General features: G+C 52.4%; 1 protein-coding gene across 1 annotated transcript; it reads left to right on the plus strand.

Annotated features, from left to right (window-relative positions):
- The first annotated feature begins 9,334 nt into the window (after positions 1 to 9,334).
- LOC128719260 (uncharacterized) lies at positions 9,335 to 17,975 on the plus strand. The gene is made up of 9 exons (XM_053812883.1): positions 9,335 to 9,924; positions 11,088 to 11,234; positions 12,119 to 12,640; positions 12,721 to 12,918; positions 13,003 to 16,646; positions 16,739 to 16,873; positions 16,947 to 17,149; positions 17,220 to 17,531; positions 17,607 to 17,975. Exons 1-9 carry the CDS (start codon positions 9,335 to 9,337, stop codon positions 17,973 to 17,975), a joined length of 6,120 nt encoding a protein of 2,039 aa, XP_053668858.1.
- Positions 17,976 to 18,669: the final 694 nt, after the last annotated feature.

Genomic DNA, 18,669 nt, shown 5'->3' on the forward strand with positions numbered 1-18,669 from the left:
CATCGGCTGAGTACAGGCCAAAGGAGCGTCTACTCCTCTCGATTCCATTCACTATGGATGGTTTTGGTTTTTTTCCTTCCAAACGAAGCGAGTTCTACTACCAAACACGAGTGCATGACGAGCGAGGAATGGTACGTTCTAGGCTCTCGAGCTCTTTTAAACTTGGCAGAGAACACCTCCAAGGATCGGACAGACTTGCGCCAGTCATCCACTCAACGCTGGACCACGTTCGAGTAGCCACAAATCAATATTCCACACTGGCACAATGGTCACCTCGCACACGCAATAGCCCACCGGTCAATTCCATCAGCGTCTCAAGATTGCGTTCCGTATCCTTGAAATTGAAAGCGATTTAAATAAATTAAATAATGACAACTCTTGGTAGCACAGCAAATCGGACGGTTTTGTGCTGCTGGCCGGAGGCCTTTAATTAACTATGGAGTATCCTTTTCCATCATATCAATTTAGCTATGCTCTGGTGTCAAATCTATACTTCCTCTTTTCCGATCTTTATTGCTAAGAAGATTAATGACTTCCCGAGCGGTGTGGGGAAACAGAAATCACTTTGCTCTTCCTACGATTTTAAGTCGCACGTCCTGTTTAGTGTCTAAATCGAACGAACGCTCCAGACAAATATCTATTATTAATTAACAATCACCTGTGATCATCGTTAAAAGTCACTGCACGAGAGCTTCAAACCAATGCGATCTAATGAGCTGATTATATTTTCAATCCGTACCATGCCCGACGCGCCACGTCACATCAGCCCTGCTCGTCCGCCGTGCCACCGTCGGCGTCCCGGCCGTGACAACTTGAGCCTCGGGACAAATTGCAATGTGCCAGCGTACGATTGCAGTCCAAACATTCAATCACGCCCCACAAGTTCAATGATGCAAAATGCAAAACCGCACCGAGACGGTTGGTTCATCAACGTGCAAGGCATCGTCGCTCGGGCCACCATCGGTCACCCCCTTTCGGCCCATCGGTCGCTGGGAAAAGTAAATCTCAACTCAGACGCTCATTACCCGACCATCGCTGCACCGTTCCCGCGGGATATACACGACGACCCGAGACGGGGCGTCCGTTGATGGGTTCTCGCATTTGCTCGCTCGCACGCTTCCCACCACGAACGCCGGTGACCCTTGAAGTTTGCTCGGTGCCTTGGCTGCATGCTAAATGTCTGCCAGACATGACTTCCACCGTGCCTAACATTAACTTCACATTCAGCTTTCGGGCAGAACCACACACACATACGCAGGCGGCTCTCCCGCACGGTGGTTCGCATCGTACACCGTGCATCCATTTTCCACAACAGGCACGTTCTGGTCGTTTTGTCGAACGAATTACGCGTAATCCAACCAAAGCTCCCCACGCAATGCATTGCGCACCGAAGGAGAAGACCACCTAAACTTTCCGTTTCGATAGGCTTCGAAGGTTGGCCGGACGGGCGACACTTCATAAATCATTCAACACCGGGCGGATAACATTCAAATGGCGTTCAAGGTCGGGCAGGTGATAACATTAACTGCCTGTGTTGGAGTGTTTGCGGCAGCCCAGAAAGATCGCCCAGTCACTCGCACACAGTCGAGCAGGTTACAAATTATGCTGCCACTGGCCGATGGCGTCATTTGATATGGAGCGTACATTTGCTTTAATATCAACTGCAACATCCAGACCTTTGTGCAACACGCGGTCGAAATGGTTTTGACATTCACAGTTTTATGTCCAAAAAATAACGATTCGTTCGAGTTGTTTTACGTCTACGTCCAGTGTGCGATTTGACGTTAGATCCGTCCAAATCCGGTATGCAGGCTGCAGGTACCTCAAGCAGGGAACCCTCTCATTGTTTGCAGATGCGCATTTGCTGCGCTAAATTATAGCCTACAGCAGCAGCCAAGTCCAAGAACACGCGTGCCGCCGTACCTCACCCTTCTCAACTGGACCAATTTCCTTCACGGCGATGCTCCAAGCACTCCAACCAATTGGACAATTACATCGAGTATCGGGAGGTAGCAATCTTCGTTTCAAGACGGGCTTTCATCTGCTAGGATGATCGTTCCTATTCCATTCTTCACTCGTACTTGCGAGTCAAATAGGCAAATCATCTTCGCCAACCGAACGTAGCCAAAAGTTCAGGTACGACTCTCGATCGGACAAATGATCGAACTCAATCCTCCTCCCATTAGTGCGGCATCCATGCGAACAAACAGTGGGTCAGCTCATCAATCACAAAGCCCAGCTTCCCCCTCGTGCTGGTGGGTTATAACCTTCCGATCTTCCGACCCACTAACAAACACCGATCGGCCACGGCAGCACGGTTCAATGGCGGTAACCTACAATTCTGCCACACTCACCCATCCGAACATGGTGCTTGTGTTTTTTTTTGGGGACGGTTCTACTTGTCAAGTGGCCCAACAGTGTCAAAGGGTAAGGCCAGGCCTGTACGGGCCACCGAAAGGCCGCTGTGACGTATTTGGTGGTGGGCCATCGCCATCAAGCGTTCAGCATCGATTACCACCGATGATGTTACTTTCAAGCTCTCACGCAAACTTCCGGTTCCATGGTTGAATGAGCTTGTTTGCGCTTGCCATGATTCACCAACATGCAAACAAAACCGTTCCCACTCTACGCTGGTTGGCGTTCGACGACCCGGGACGTAAAGTTCTGCCGGGGATTTATTGACATTCCAAACCGGAACGTAACGCTCGTGCGGGCAGAAACGATATTTCATCTCGCAAGCCTGTCAACTGACAACGCGGAATAGCTATTCCGCGGGATGTGTCTTGGCTTGTGTTTTGTCATCCGTTCGGATCGCTTAGGTTTTATGATCTCCCGCTAGGGGTGTCCAAATGACTCCACCTCTGTCACCTTCAGAATTCTTTCAATCTTTCAATTTATTCATGCACATCCCAAACGCTTGTGGCAAACAGCGGCATCGTACCGTTAGGCATTCAAGCCTGTCTCGCGCCAGCCTGGTGCACAGATTGATCCGCGCGTTTTCTGCTTCGGCAACACCGAGCTAGAGTGTATGGAGGTACACGAAACTCCTAAACCTTTGTCCCATTCTGCATGCAGCGGACCCAGCGGCGATGGGGCAGCGAAAACGAGTTTTCCACCATGGTCACACAACACACCGACAAGCAACCCACCGCGGCGCAGCCGATGGGATGGTGTGTGGCGGTGGCCAAACCTTGCACCAGCCGAGAACGATGAGGAAACGAGGGTTTGGTCCGCGAATGTGCACACCCAGCCGATTACGGGGTGCGCGAACTTCTGAAGGAGTGACGCAGACGCACCGCTTGCAACGGTGTGTCGCGAGATTTGAATGTCATTTCGTTCCTTATTGTCACATTGTCCGTACATCCGTTCGCAAAAATTCACAACATTTGGTAGTGCATGCAAGAGTGGAATTGATGCTGGAAAACAAAGACGCTAGCCACTTTCGGTTGTTGTTTCCTGAGCAGGGAGCCATTTTCGCGACACTAAACTTAATGGAGTTGCTAAAATGTTTACACCAAACCCAATGCAACAAACGACGCCACTTAATCATCATAATGTTGCCCTCTGTCGCGTAGCTAATTTCTAGCAAACCGCTCACTTCTACTCATAAGCTCAATTACGTAGTCAACACAAAACAACACAAAAAAGAACCCACGCCATCCGCTTGTTTTAGCTGGCTCGATCGCAAAACAATCAACAACTCCCCATATCGGGGCAACATCATGGGTCGCATGTCGCACACAAGCTCCCCCTTTCACAAACGCTACACTCCAAACGTGGTCAACAGTGGCACGGAAACAAAAACAACTGGACGGACGGTTTGTTGGTTTTCGGACCATATTTTACATGCGCCGTTCGATCGACAAACATCCCCGCCATTGGGACGGACAGCACCGTCTGCAGCCCGCTCACGTTACACTGTGCGGAAGCATAGCAGTCCCGGGACGGAGCCATCCTTGCCAATGTTTATGCATCATTTCAAGGCTTAGGGGTTAAAACGCGTGTGCATCTTAACGTTTGAAGGCAATGGTTAGGAATGAATGAGTACGTTAAGCTCATCTTCGAAAGAATAGGGTAGTAGACCATGAGGAACATCACTTTACCGACGGAAAGATTATATAAAAGCTGACCTTAAGAATAGACTACAATGCTGATTCTGCAGCAAACTCCGGAAACGTTGCCTGGCTATTGAAGAGCGAGCAAGTGCGCAGTAGGCGCTGAACCTGTGGCGAACCACTTGTGCCACTGAGCATCTTACAAGACGTCATCCGGATGAACGCCGCTGGGGAGCTGAGAATTACCCTTCGTACGCCGAGCATAAACAGCAGTACCGCTAACAACCATATTTTATCGCCAGAACAATACAATTCTCACACCTGGAGCTCGTGTGTGTGTGGTGGTACTGTGTTAGTCTCCGGAGGTCTACTATCGCCACCATATCTTAGACCCCCTCCCTTCCTGGCGCACTAGACCAAGCTTGTCGTCCAAAACCTTCTTAATGAAATTTAAATCTGTTCTATTCTCCCATGTCAACCTTACCCCCCCGGGCGCCACTCACTTGCGTATTCCAATGACCTAAAAGCTGTCCGCTTTTCCGCCTTTCCGTTTTCCAGCAGGTCCGTCGGTGAAGGGCTAACAATTACTTTATTTCCCATTACAACAGCTTCAGTGGTGCGGGAATTGTTTATGCTGGGTTTTGTTTTTTGCGCTAACTACGATAACAATTGGTTTGACCCATCGCGATGCACTCTAATGCCATCGCGTGAGACCCCAACGTAGCAATGCGCATCCGATGCATGGTTGGTGCCGAACGCCCGGCGGGACTTCGTCCCGTTCGTTATCTCACCGCTGCAGGAAGTGTATGTGTGTGTTTGGCCATCATTACGCTGGACGAGTTACAATAATACGAGCTGAAGTCAATGCCAACCATCAGACATGACGCGCCTGCCCACGTTTATGGCTATGGTTTTATTGCTTTCGTCAGGAAATTGATGCTCCAGCAGCTCGTGTGCAAGTGCTGCACCGTGCATCACTAATGGCTTGGCTGTGCTGTAACACCTGCATTAGGTCGTTCCTTCGCCTTTTGAACTTCAACGTTCGAAGGTGTTTTGAAGTGAACCCCTTTTTGGGAAGGGTTATATTATATTATTCCAGTAGCATAAGTCATGACCTGAGACATGCAAATATTTACCACCAACCATCGACGCCTTGGCGATTAGAACCCGTCGCCCAAAACAGGCAGACAAAATTCGCCGCCAGCCATCTCTTTTTCGCCCTGCTTTACGACACCACCATAAAGGACGCTGCCTGCATAAGCTCTACCGGGCGGACGCCACAACCAAACCGCGCGTCGCGATAGGGATCGGACGGCCTAATGACAGGCGCAGGCACACACATTTGCCGGGTTGGTCGGTCGGTCGCAAATTATGGCAAACCCCGTCCCGTCCATTTCCAATCCTAAGCGATGGCACCCGCCACGGCAACGCCAAAATTCTGTCCCGATGCGTACGATCTTCTTGCACATTCATTCGCTATTTCAACGTCCACGGCTGAGCACAGCTCAGAACTTCGCTCGCAGTCAGCCGGAAACATTCGCACGGAACAGATCGCGTTGGTTCGAGCGGGGGGGGGTGGGTAAGCATGTCGTCATAACTTTGTCCGCAACGCAACGTACCTTACGTCTCTCATCTGCCGCCACCAGCACCGCTAAGCAATATAATTAAGTCGAAACTATCAAGTTCTTGCAGGGTTGGAAGAGACCTCCGTTTCTGCTACGCCCGACAGCACAATGTCGGTTCCCCCGATTACGCCCGAAAAAACATAAAAGAAGGAAGTGTAACAGGAAGCACAGGAGGCAACAAGTTAACCGCAGCGCTTGTTCTATTCCTCTGCCGGCGGTGAACCGATCTGCTCGGGTGGACGGACGGTCACACTGAGGACGGAAGCACTGGAATGGTTTTGTGTAGTTGTATTGTGCCGGGCCAAAGGAAACCGAGGCACCCAACCAGCGGCGTTGGTGTCGAGTGAAAGTGAACGAGAACGAGGGGCCCAGAAAACGGACCCAATCGCTACGGCATTGACTCGGTTTACTCTGCCCGCTCGGCTGTGGTTAGCGTTTCAGTGATTTTATAGGCGGCGTACTGAGTCGTTTTCTGCATTCTTGAGCCTGCCACAAGTGCCTCATAAAACCGTGGCGACATTCAGAGTGACTTGAGCGTGGATTGTACGGTAAATCTTCGGGTTAGCGGCGTATAGGACGCCACTGTGTAGAAGTGACTTGAAGGAGATTATTAGAAGGAGGGAAAAGTCTTTAAATCCTGCTCGTGAGCTCGAATGGACTGAGCGTAGTGCAATGGTCTCCCGGGACCGGAGATAACAGTGTCATTACATCACCTGCTGCAGCACCACCAGCCTGCGCAGATATCGTAACGAGCGCCACTGCATCTTGGTGTTTCACTTTCATGTGGTTTTTTCTTCAAAACCGAACTGGTCCAACACTCTCCCCCGAACCAGTTTTTGATGCACAACAGGAAACCGAGACCGTTCGTACGCTTGTCTTCTTCCGGTCCGGCGTATGCTTTCACCAGCTACAACTGTAACTGTCAAGATGGTAACGCGGGACGATGGCTGATCGATGTGTGAACGTGCACCTGTCATACTGGAACGCGATCAACGCGTGTGTGAATGTACTATTCGATCGTGAGCTATAGTGCACGATCTCTAACTGGCCGGAAAGCAACAAAAGAAGATATTCCTTCGTTGCCAAGAATACATTGGGCAATAGTTATGATTTTCCGTTCTTTCCGGACAAATATTGCCCCGAAATACTATTGATCCCTCCGGCGAGCATTCTGCGAGGGGTTACCCTGTATACAGCTATGACACACTCAGTCCTCCAGAACGATCAGAACCGCAACAGCTGCTTCTCGCCAATCGACAGTTTCAACTTTCTGGCCCCACCGGTCGGTCGCCATTATTTCCTGATCTATTTTACTACTGACCGCATTCCGCAGATTGGTTCGATTTGGCCACACCGGTGTGGCCTTTTCTGTCTGTGTGTCCGTGCGTTCGTGTGTTTATGCACCACTCCCTTTCTCGGTTCGGTCTGAACGGTGGTGCACTAGCATCGGACCAACTATAAACGAGTTTTTGTGAACGTGTGCGCCGCCACCCAGCAGCGAATCGTTCGCAACGAACGCCCTGTCGAGGTGGCTTTGGTGAGGCGCGTGTTTTATTTGAGCGCAAACGGTCCACATTCCACCGGTGCTGTTGCTGCAACAAAGCAAAAAAGCAAACCAAAAACACAGATTATTGCCTAAAAAATTGATTGTACAATGATAAATTGTATCGTGTACCTGCAGCAAACAAATCCGGTGTTTGTGGGGCCCAGCAAGAACACCCCCGGGGGACACTTCCCCCAAACTTCGGTTATCGAAATTGGAACGCAGCCCGTAAAGTCCTTAACAACAATGTGTTGGGGGTGAACCGAAACATCCTTTTTTCAGGACTTTGCACACCAAATATCGTGCGAGACCTTAGACCCCATTCTCAGTTCCCGCTCATTTCTTTTTGGCGGCCGGGTTCGGTACAACAACGAAAAAAAAACGCTTCATTCTCGCTTCATCCTTTCACACGGCGTTTGGCGAACCCTACCACTGTTGACGCATACCGCGGGCAAACAGGGGTATTTGGTCCTACCTGTCTACCTGCCTGGGTTTGTCCCCCTTTTGCAGAGGTTCTCCCCATCCCCGTCGAAAGCCTCCACAAGCTCCGTACGGTCACGATGAAGGAAAGGAAAGACAAAGAACCTGTTTTGGCAGAAGGAGACGTCCAAGACTTTCCCTCTCTGCCCGGACTGGATGCCTGTGGGGGAATGGGAATCTTCTTGCCGTGTGGCTGTTGTTCTTCCTTCCATTTTACACCTCGCTGCACACACAGCGACACAGCGCGAACAATACGCACGTCTGCAAGCAACACCAACACCACAACGGAAGACCGATGAGCGACCCTCAATGGCACCGGCAACGCAATGTGCCGTTTTGGTAGGATCGTGAACCATCCCTCGGCTCGGCAGAATGGACGAACAGACGCCCAGAGCATACAAGGTACAGCTGAGGGGTTGTTCCCGCGTACAGTACAGGGCAACTGCAGAAATATTTCGTCCGAAAAGCGAGAAACCTGTTTTCTCCGTTCCTTCGCACTCCTTCGCACCGTTTGATTACCGAAAGGACTGCCCACTGCCCGATCCTCCCGTTCGGGTTGCGGTCTTTCTTTTGCGTGGTGCGCTTCCTTTTTGTCCCGCGCTGGTGGATGCCTCCTCCGTGCGGGACACCTCCTCACCACACGCTTGCTTTCTTCGGCACGAATCCACCAACTCACCCCGGGTTCTGGAAGGTGTGTGCAAACCACCATTCGAATGAACATTCCCGGGGGGGGACCCGGACCTTTGTACGGTTGCTTACCAACAGCAACAACAATCACCAACGACGCCGACACACACAGCACAGCAATCACCTAGACGTATTGCAACCGTCCTCTCCAACCCGAGGCCCCTCGAGGGCAATGTTTGAAGAGAACCCCGACCAGCAACGGTGGAAACGAACAAAACCAGATCATAACGACCCGAAACGTGGACCCGGCACCGAGCCCGCTCGCGAACAAGAGTCATTCGCCTTGCTGGCAGTGCCCAAGTGCCGACGCCACCGTGCACAAAACCGGGCCGGACCAATTTTGCGAGCAAAAACCGCAACTGGGTGCGACTCACCACGACAAGAAGACGGGCGGACCCGTTCGTGATTGTCCGTCCGCGAGCGGACCACGAACCAACGGTGTGGCTTTGGGCAATCCGTTGTGGGTAGTAGTGAAGGCACGCAGCGAATTGCTGCAAACAAACAGCGCCAAAACCCTTTTTCTTCGGCCACCCGATTAAGGTCTCCGTGACGTCATCGGCGGATGTGGTCCAGGTTGGGGTTATGTGGAGAAAATTAAGCTTCCACACATGTTAGTGTTTGTCTTCGAATAGAAAAAAAAGGCGAAAGGGAGGTCTGTTCTAGCCAAACGAGACAAAGTGATCAGGGTTCAGTTGCTTGTGGGTGGGCTTTCCTTGTCCAATTGCGAAGCGAATGTGAACGTGTGTAATGGCCCTCGTGTCTAATGGTGCTCTTTTTTCTTCTACATTTTTCCACAGCAGAACCATCGAGCGGCCTCGAGTTGTTTAAGTGAAGCAAAGTGCGTAAAAGCATTCCCGCAAAGCGGCGTTGTCAAGGAACTTCGGCCAACATTCGGTGCTCAGTGAAGCAGGTGAAGGACGGTTAGACGGCCCAGCGGCCCAGCTATGGACGAGTCCGGTTCGTCCAGCCACGATCGCGGTCACCATCCGGTCGGCAACGGTGGTGATGATGGTGCCTACGCCTACAAGAACGAAATATCGCTCTCGATCGGGGAAGATGATCAGAACTCGCGCACGAACAGTACCGCCGTACCGACGCCCTCGCCGCGCCACATCGAGGTCCCGATCGGGACCAGCCCGGAAGGGGACACGAACGAGTACGCTGCGCTGAACCGCAGCGGCGGTTCCGGCAGATCGCCCGGTGGCCGCAAATCGAACGGGCTGGACAATCCGGGCTTCGAGCACGAGCCCGACAGCAAACGGCCGCTCAGCTCGTTCGGTCATGCGGCGGGCAAGGACGAAAAGTCGCTCGGCGTGGTGTCGATCAACGGTAAGGCGGTCGGCGAAAAACCGCTCGCCGAGGCCGTTAACCTCGAGCTGCTGAACATGTCCTCGAAGCCTGCGACGAACGGGCATCACCAGAACGGGACGAACGGGGCCGGTGCGCTACCGGTCAAGAAGGACACCGAGGTGGATCTGGGCGATCCGTACGATGAGTACTTTGTGCCGGTGAACGAGCACCGGAAGTTCATGAGGTAAGGCATTGCGGTTGGTTGGGATGCAAATGAAACCAAACTCGTCCATGTGTTTAGGATGCGTTTCCCGCCTAAAAAAGTCACGTCCTCAACTACCTCCCACTGTTACCCTTCCTTCCTTCCAAAATTAATCCTCTAATATCTCCCGTCTTTGGCGTGCCTGCGTTTTCCCACAAGAAGTGCATTTCAAACCTTCATACTGCGTAGAGATGTGAATAATCACTCTTTTCAATGATTTGAATCGGAGTCAAAGAGTGGACTCACTCTTTTGAGATTCATTAAAAAATATTACACTGCATTTATGTTTTTACCACTCTTTTGCGTTTATACTCACTCTTACTCTTTGTGCCGACTAGAAACTCACTCAGGAGTGAGTAAAACTGTTTTATCACTCTTTGGATTATAATCACTCTGTAAGAGTGAGTAAAAGAGTATTTTCACTCTTTGGATTATAATCACTCTGTAAGAGTGAGTAAAAGAGTATTATCACTCTTTGGATTATCATTCTCTTTGGATTTTATTCATCGCCCGCCAGGGGATCCCCTGTCATTTCCTGGACGTTTTCTCACTCATCCTCGGTGCTTACAATCCCAAAAGAGTGATAATATTCTTTTACTCACTCTTACAGAGTGATTATATTCCAAAGAGTGATAAAACAGTTTTACTCACTCCTGAGTGAGTTTCTAGTCGGCACAAAGAGTAAGAGTGAGTATAAACGCAAAAGAGTGGTTAAAGGAGTCATAAAAACTCTTCGTGCTGATTTATATTCATTCACTCTCTCGAAGGTTTCAAATCACTCACTCACTCTTACTCAGCGTGCACATCTCTAATACTGCGGCTAATTATAATTTATAACAAGCCTCACCATTTTCCTACCTTCATCTCATTACTTCTTATCATCCCTAATGTCCTGACCCGTTCGTTCCGGCCCTTCCCCTCCTTGACCCCATTCCTGTGCATCCCCACCGAGTGTGCGTTTGCGTGTGTGTGTGCGTGTTTTTTTGATTCACCATCCCTTTTTTGCTCTCTCTATCTTTCTCTCTCTCTCTCTCTCTCTCTGTTGTTGCTGTTACTTTTGACCATTTCGGTTCGGTCTCGACACCCCCACCCCACCCCCTCCCAAAAAAAAAAAAATCCCTGCTTCTTCGCCTACGGTGTGGTAGTGTCTCCTTCCAAAAGTCACGCCACGGTCCGGTAAATGGTCATCCCGTGTACGGACGTCATGGCCGCGGTGTCGACTACACCGGGCACTCGGTTAATGAGCCCGCCCCCGGAACGATGGACTATAAACAGTGGACCAAAATCACGAGGTACCCCACCACACCCATTCTCTCAAGCCATCGGCTGAATAATCCGTCACCCGACCTCCAACACAACACCAACCCATCACCATTTAGAGCTAGGCGTCGTATTAATGTGTCTCTCTCGCTCTCTCTCTCTCTCTGTCGGTATCCACCCTCGGGGTCATTTCGCTACCCTTTGCTATCTGGTGTGGTGTGTTGCGGGCTTTTTAGACCACCGGAAACTGTGACTGGCACTTTCGTCTTTCCATGCGCCTCCTTGTGTCCGTTGCTTTGGTTCCGTGTTGTTTGCATTCTGTTCCGGTACCGGGGCTTCTTCTTTGGACACACATGCACTGTACAGAAGAGAAGTAGAGCGGAAGAAGCATTATTCTTACCTGTGTATATATTTACATGGCACACGAAAACAGAACGCCCCCGGTCGCAAAACGGGCCTGTTTTCTCTAAATTCATTCCCGCGGATGGCTTCGATCCGGCTTCGATTTCGACAAACAGGGCAGAGACATACACCATCCCCAACAAAAGGACACACACACACACACACACGCTTCAAACGGGACTGTGTAACTAAACCTCAACTCATTTGGACCGGAGAGATCCAGCCGTAGAATAACATCACAGGAACGCGACCCTGCGTCCCTAACGCTGCATTGTACATTTTTGACTCACACGGCATCACATGGTTACGGCATTAAAACAGGCGGTTGCTTTGTTGGGATAGGTCAATTGATGATACGGGTCGAGGGGGTCGAGATCACCACACTCCCACGCTCCCACATGGTCGCTTTACGGGTTAAAACCTTTTGTAAATATTGTCCTCTATGTGCAGTGACGAAAGCCTTCGCGCAGCAATCGCAGCTCATTCTAACCGTTCTGTGCTAACCTTTCCCCAGGGGTGAAAAGCTGTACGTCACAAAGGATAAGCGGGAGAAGAAGCGCAAGAATTGGCCGTTCTGGTTGCTCGGTCTGGCGGTACTGCTGGCGGTGATCGTAGTGGCCATCCTTGCCGGATCCGGTGTCATCTTCAACGACAGCCCCACACCGGTGGAGTCGCGCCAGTTCGGTGACAAGGTGGCTACGGCCGGTGTGTTCGGTGGTGGAAAAGCACGCCCGGGTAACGCAAGCAGTAGCGCCGTGTCGACCACGAGTGCTAGCAGCGAACATCCGACGACACCAGCGCCACCAAGCTCAACGCCACCACCGGTGCCACCGTCCACCGAGGAGAACACCGTGTACGTACCGAACACACTCGAGGGACAGATCACGCTCGCGAACGTCGAGTTCTTGGACGACTACCGCAATCCGAACAGTTCCGCCTACAAAACGCTGGCGTTGGAGCTGGAGGAAGAGCTGAAGGACACGCTCAGCACACCGGACGCCCGCGGACCTATTTATGTCAAGATTCTAAACATGAAGTAAGGTTCCTTTTGGCCAATTGGGTTGAACTCGAACTGACCTAACCTTTCCGTAACCTTTCTCCCCGCCCCTTTCGTAGACCTGGTTCCGTGGTGGTGGATTACCGTGTCAGCTGGGAGCCGAACACGATGGAACTGTCCGAGGACACGATGAAGCACCGGTTGAATAGCTTTTTGCAGCAGAACGGAAACTATCTGTCCACCTACATCGTGCCGACGAATACGATCCGCGTTGCCCGGCTGCCGGATGTTTGCGTCATGCGCAGCTCTGGAAAGAAGTAAGTGAAGGTGGAGATGCGTTAGCGTCTGCAATGGTCCGCACCGTACAACTCTTCTCCTTTCTTTTGGCTTTTTTTTCCCAGCTGTGAATATGGTTGCGTGTTTGATCCGAAGGTGGGTGATTTCATGTGTACCTGTCCGAAAGGCATGTTGCTGAATGATGAAGATGGCCGCACGTGCTATACTCCAGTGCCTGCGTTTAATGGCGGTGAGGTGGAACCAAAGAGCGCACCCGAGCCTGCAAGTGAGCCGGAACCGGCGAGTGAACCGGAGCCTAACAGTGAGCCCGAACCTGCCAGTGAACCGGAGCCTGAACCTGCGAGTGAGCCGGAACCTGCGAGTGAGCCAGAGCCTGCGAGTGAACCTGAACCCACTAGTGCACCTGAGCCTTCAAGTGAGCCAGAGCCTGCGAGTGAGCCGGAACCTTCAAGTGAGCCAGAGCCTGCAAGTGAGCCAGAGCCTGCTAGTGAGCCGGAACCGACTAGTGAGCCGGAACCTTCAAGCAAACCAGAGCCAGCGAGTGAGCCGGAACCTTCAAGTGAACGAGAGCCTGCGAGTGAACCAGAGCCTGCGAGTGAGCCTGAGCCAACGAGTGAACCAGAACCGGCGAGCGAACCCGAACCGTCTAGTGAGCCGGAAGCTGCGAGCAAACCGGAACCGGAGCCGGAACCGAAAAGTGAACCGGAACCAACGAGTGAACCCGAACCGTCATCGGAACCAGATTCGAGTAGCTCAAATACCTACACAAAAGCATCATCAAACGATCATTCCGCCAAACTGATCGTTTCTACCGAGGCCTCCACCACGGAGTCCGAACCGAAAAGTGAACCGGAACCTACGTCAGCGCCGGAACCTTCGAGTGAACCAGAACCTACGAGCGAACCGGAACCGTCTAGTGAGCCGGAACCGACTAGTGAGCCCGAACCAGCGGTAGAACCGGAACCAAGTAGTGAACCCGAACCATCAAGCGAGCCGGAACCTACGAGCGAACCGGAACCGGCTAGCGAACCCGAACCATCGTCAAGCGGCGATACCGTGGAGAAGTCGACCGCATCCGACAAGCTACTAAGGCAAACGGTTCAGTCCACTACGGAGCGTGACACAGCGTCCTACACGATCACCACGACCGTCGGTCACCAACCTTCCTCACCATCGACGTCCTCTACTACGGACGATTCTCAGCTGCCCGACTTCATGTTCGTGGACAACGAATCGATGCAGAAGCATTCGAACGCGATCGAAAGCACAACACCGAACGTGGTGGTGGTGTCGGTAACAAAACCCTCCGAAGAACCACCCGCACCGGTCACTGAAACGATCGTAGACGACACACCCATGCCGTCCACGTCGAGCTTCTTCGTAACGCCAAAACCAACGGGCGGTTCCACACCGCGAGCTTCGACAACGGTGAACGGATTCGAGGGCCGTTCATTGTCCGCAAACGATACGGCGGAAAACACGGTGTACGCCACCTCCAGTCCGATTTCGCTCGAGCAGTGGCGTTCCTCGACTAGCTTCGCCACCTCGACCGAAGCTTTTGGCCGAGACTCGGAACGGCAGGATGAAACGAACCCGTTCCTGGCCGCGGTTGAAACTTCCAGCACGCGTAACGCGGCAGCATCGTACGCCGTCACGGAAACCGTCGTGGAAGCCGAAACTAGTGCCCCCATCCTGGCGGCCCACAATGAGTCACCGTTCCTGCCGGAGACGGAAAACAACGCAAGCCTGGTGAAGATACTGCACGAGGGATTGGATCGGCACGAGACGTATGAGGTTGACGCCCAACCACAGTTCTTGGACGTGGTGCCGTTGTCGAAGGAAAGCGACCGGAATGACTATAAGAAGCAGTTGAACGCGCACGTCACGGAAACGATCTACATCACGACGACCATCCGCAGCCCGGTGCCGGTTACAACGGAATCGCTGGAGGAGCTGCTGTCGGTTGCGAGCTCCAGGAACATTGTCGAACAGACCACGACCAGTGGTGAAGAGATGGCCACCAGCACGGAGCGTGAGATGGAAGCACCCACCACCATGATGGAACAGACCAAGGACGCGCTAATGGAACAAAGTTCCACCACGGAACGTTCGAGTGGGAATTCTACGACGTCCCGGGCCGTCTCGGGCGGAGCGTCTTCAGCGACGACGGAACAGATGGTGCGCAGTGTGACTGAAGCGGTCGCGCTGCATGACAGCACCGAGATGATCCAAACGACCACGAACGGTGAAGAGGAATCGGCTGGCACGACAACTCTGGAGGTGGAGCGAGCCACATTGGTGGAGCATGTCGATGCAACTTCCGGAGCTCAGAATCGAACCGATGAAACCACACCTGGAAGTAGTTCAACGACAACGTCCACGACAACACCAGGTACTACGACCACCACCAGCACCACTACGACGACGTCAACTCTTCCACCCGTAGTGACGGAGGCACTGGAACGCATCACGGCAATCGAGAAAGATCTGATCAGTCTCAAGGAGAACGATCTTGCGGACGATAACAATATACTCGATAATGATCTTCGCGTTATACCGCTCAATTGGAAAAAAGACTCACCGACTACAGCGGGCGTAGCGTCCGGGTCCGGTTCGGGATCTTCCGTCGAACCCAACAACCCAGCCACCCTCATCCCAACCACGACGACCGGTCATTTTTTAGACGAAACGACGTTTCATTTGATTAGATCAGAGCGATCAAATGAAACGTCGTTAATCGGAAGTCGCTTTTCTGAGGAAGACCAAACTAGTCCCGGGCCGGTAGCCTCGATCGCCGCCACGAGCACCGAGGACCAACCGATGGAAACGTTGCTGGAGCGGGCGGCATCGGCCGCCAGCTCGATGTTCACCAAATGCGCCGTTGGCCAGTTCGAGTGCATCAACGGCACCTCGATCAAGGATGGCAGCTCGTGCATCCAGAAGTCGGAACGGTGCGATTCCGTGTCCCACTGTTCGGACAACTCGGACGAACAGGATTGCGAGCGGCTCGGCTGCCCGGGGCACTTCCAGTGCCAGGACGGCGTGTGCCTTGCCCGGCAGCACGTATGCGACGGTATTGCGCACTGTCACGACGGCTCGGACGAGCAGGGCTGTGGCGAATGGAGGTGCAACTTTGACGAGCTGTCGTGCAATCCGGCCACCGGCAACGGTCCGTGTCTGCCGGCGCTGTGGAAGTGTGACGGGCTGGAGCAGTGCGCGAATGGGTTCGATGAGAGCAACTGCCCGGACACGTGCACCAACGATGAGTACTTCTGTGCCGGTCAGCGGAAGTGCATCCCGGAAGCGTGGCGCTGTGACGGGTCCGTCGACTGTAGCGATGGGGAGGATGAGCGGCTGTGCGATTGTCCGCTGGATAGCTTCAAGTGCAACACCGGTGGCTGCGTGCAAGGGGCGTACGTTTGCGACGGACACCCGCAATGTCCGGACCAGTCGGACGAGTGGCACTGTTACCAGCTGGACCGGGACGATGGAACGCTGCGCGTGAAGCGCAACTCCTCGGACGCGCTGGCCGTTTGCGGGGATGGATGGAACGGTGTGCTTGCGGATCAGGTGTGTGCTGAGCTGGGTTTCGCTGGAGCTAGCAAGATACTGTTCGGTAAGGTGGCCACCGGCACCAGCTCCCTGGTGGACAGTATGTACCGGGTGACGGAGAAGAACCGGCTGGAGTTTGAGCCGATCCACTCGATGGAGTGCAGCCAGGGTTTGAAGCTGTACTGCGAAGAATACCGTAAGTGGTGCCTAGCAATCGTGGCCACACTGAGTGAGGAAGCGATTCTCTAACACCCTTCTGTTTTTGTTTGTGTAATGTGCCATATCTAGGTTGTGGTCGTGAGAGTATTCAACCGACGCTGGAGCAACGGATCGCGGGTGGTGTAACCTCGGACCCCAACCAATGGCCCAGCTTGGCGTTAGCCTTCAGCAACAATGCCGCCATCAAGTGCACGGCAAACATTGGTAAGTACAACAGCTCTGCCAAACTGGCAACGGCACTCACTCGCTCATTCGCTCTCGACCTTCGGCCCAACAGTGTCGCCACGATGGGCGCTGGCCAGCTACACCTGCATCATGGGCAAGACAGAGTTCGTCAACAATCGTAACGTGGGGGACATGAGCTGGAAACTGTTTGCCGGCAGTGCTCAGTTTAATGCCACGCTCGAAGATGCCACACACCGCCCCGCGGACGCTTCGTACCAGATCGTGGATGTGAAGCGTGTTGTGCCGTATCCGCAGGTAAGAAGATCGCACAGGATCGTGCTAACGTACCGCTGCTAACGGACTCCCTCCCACGTCCACCTTACAGTCGAAGTACAAACAATTCATGTACACCGGTGACGTAGCACTGCTGGAACTGTCCACACCGCTCAAGCTGAACGAAATGGTGGGCAGCGTTTGTTTGGCGGAAAGAGCCAACATTGACTCGGAGCAGCTCTGCCTCACGGCCGGCTGGGGTTCGGATCTCGAGAATACGGCCACGACGGAACAGTATCTAAAGTATCTGCCCGTACCGACGGTCCCGACGGAACAGTGCAACTCCTCGATGCACTACAGTGGTACCCTGCCCGAAAATGCCATCTGTGCCGGGTATCTAAACAGCAACAAAACAACATGCTACGTAAGTTTTGCGATACATACGCCAGTGCCAGTTCTGTTACAAACCTTTTTTTTGTCATGATTCGCCATTTTGCAGAATGATGAGGGTGCGCCGCTGATGTGCTACCTGGACGGTTCGGGTCAGTGGCAGCTGGAGGGCATACTCAGCTATCACGGGAACTGTGGCAAACGACCACATCCGGCCATCTACAATTCGATTACCTCAAACATTTCCACCTGGATTCGGAGCACCGTCGGGAATGATCTAATGTTCGACCGGGTGACCTCCACGGTGACGGTTGGTGCGGGAGCACTAGCGTCAAGCACTAGCGCCGATACTGCCGGCACAGCTTCCTCGACGGTCTACGCAACTACTACAGCAGCGACGGTAACACCGCGGCCGGTCGAAGATGAAGCAATCGCAAGCAGTACCACTGCATCGACATCCGCTTCCAACGAGCGGTAATCGGTACCGCCGGTTTACTACTACCACATCTCTTCTCATCCATAGTAGTAGTAGTAGTAGTAGTAGCAGTAGAGCAGTAGTCGTAATAGTAATTAGCGTACTCTTCTGAGCACGTGTTGTACATAATATCTACCAGTTAAATAGCGCGGGAGGGAACTTATTAATGTTGGGGGAAAAGTCTGGCAAAATCGCTTACCAGAATGGAAAATCGGAGCAGAAGGAGGAGGAGGAGGAGCGGGAGGTGAACTGATATAGGATAGAAAGATCAAGCAAGCAGTACGCTAAACGAACATACAATGCAGAAGAGGAAGCAGTAAAGCCCTAGTCACAAAAGTCGAATATTTTGTGCCAATACAGTTTGAAACGCTGCAAACAAACCTAAAATGCAAACATATCAGGAGAAAGACAACAAGCAAAACTCGTGCGAAATTTGTACAGTGAATTCCGTGCTTTGTCAAACCGTTCTAACCGTTCCATCCACAACGGGATACCGATGGCATGGCATGAACGGAGTGGAGATCATGATTAGCACATAACATTCCTTACAACACAGTTTCATAATAACTGGAATGACCATGAAAAAGCAATAACAATAAGGTTTGAAGGGAAGTTATCCAGCCGTATCGTAAACATTGCACACCGCAGGAAGTTTGCTTGCACATGGAACATTGCGAATTGCGTACGATCACAGTTG

Source organism: Anopheles marshallii, chromosome 2 (genome assembly GCF_943734725.1).
Source record: "Anopheles marshallii chromosome 2, idAnoMarsDA_429_01, whole genome shotgun sequence".
Taxonomy (NCBI): Eukaryota; Metazoa; Arthropoda; class Insecta; order Diptera; family Culicidae; genus Anopheles; species Anopheles marshallii.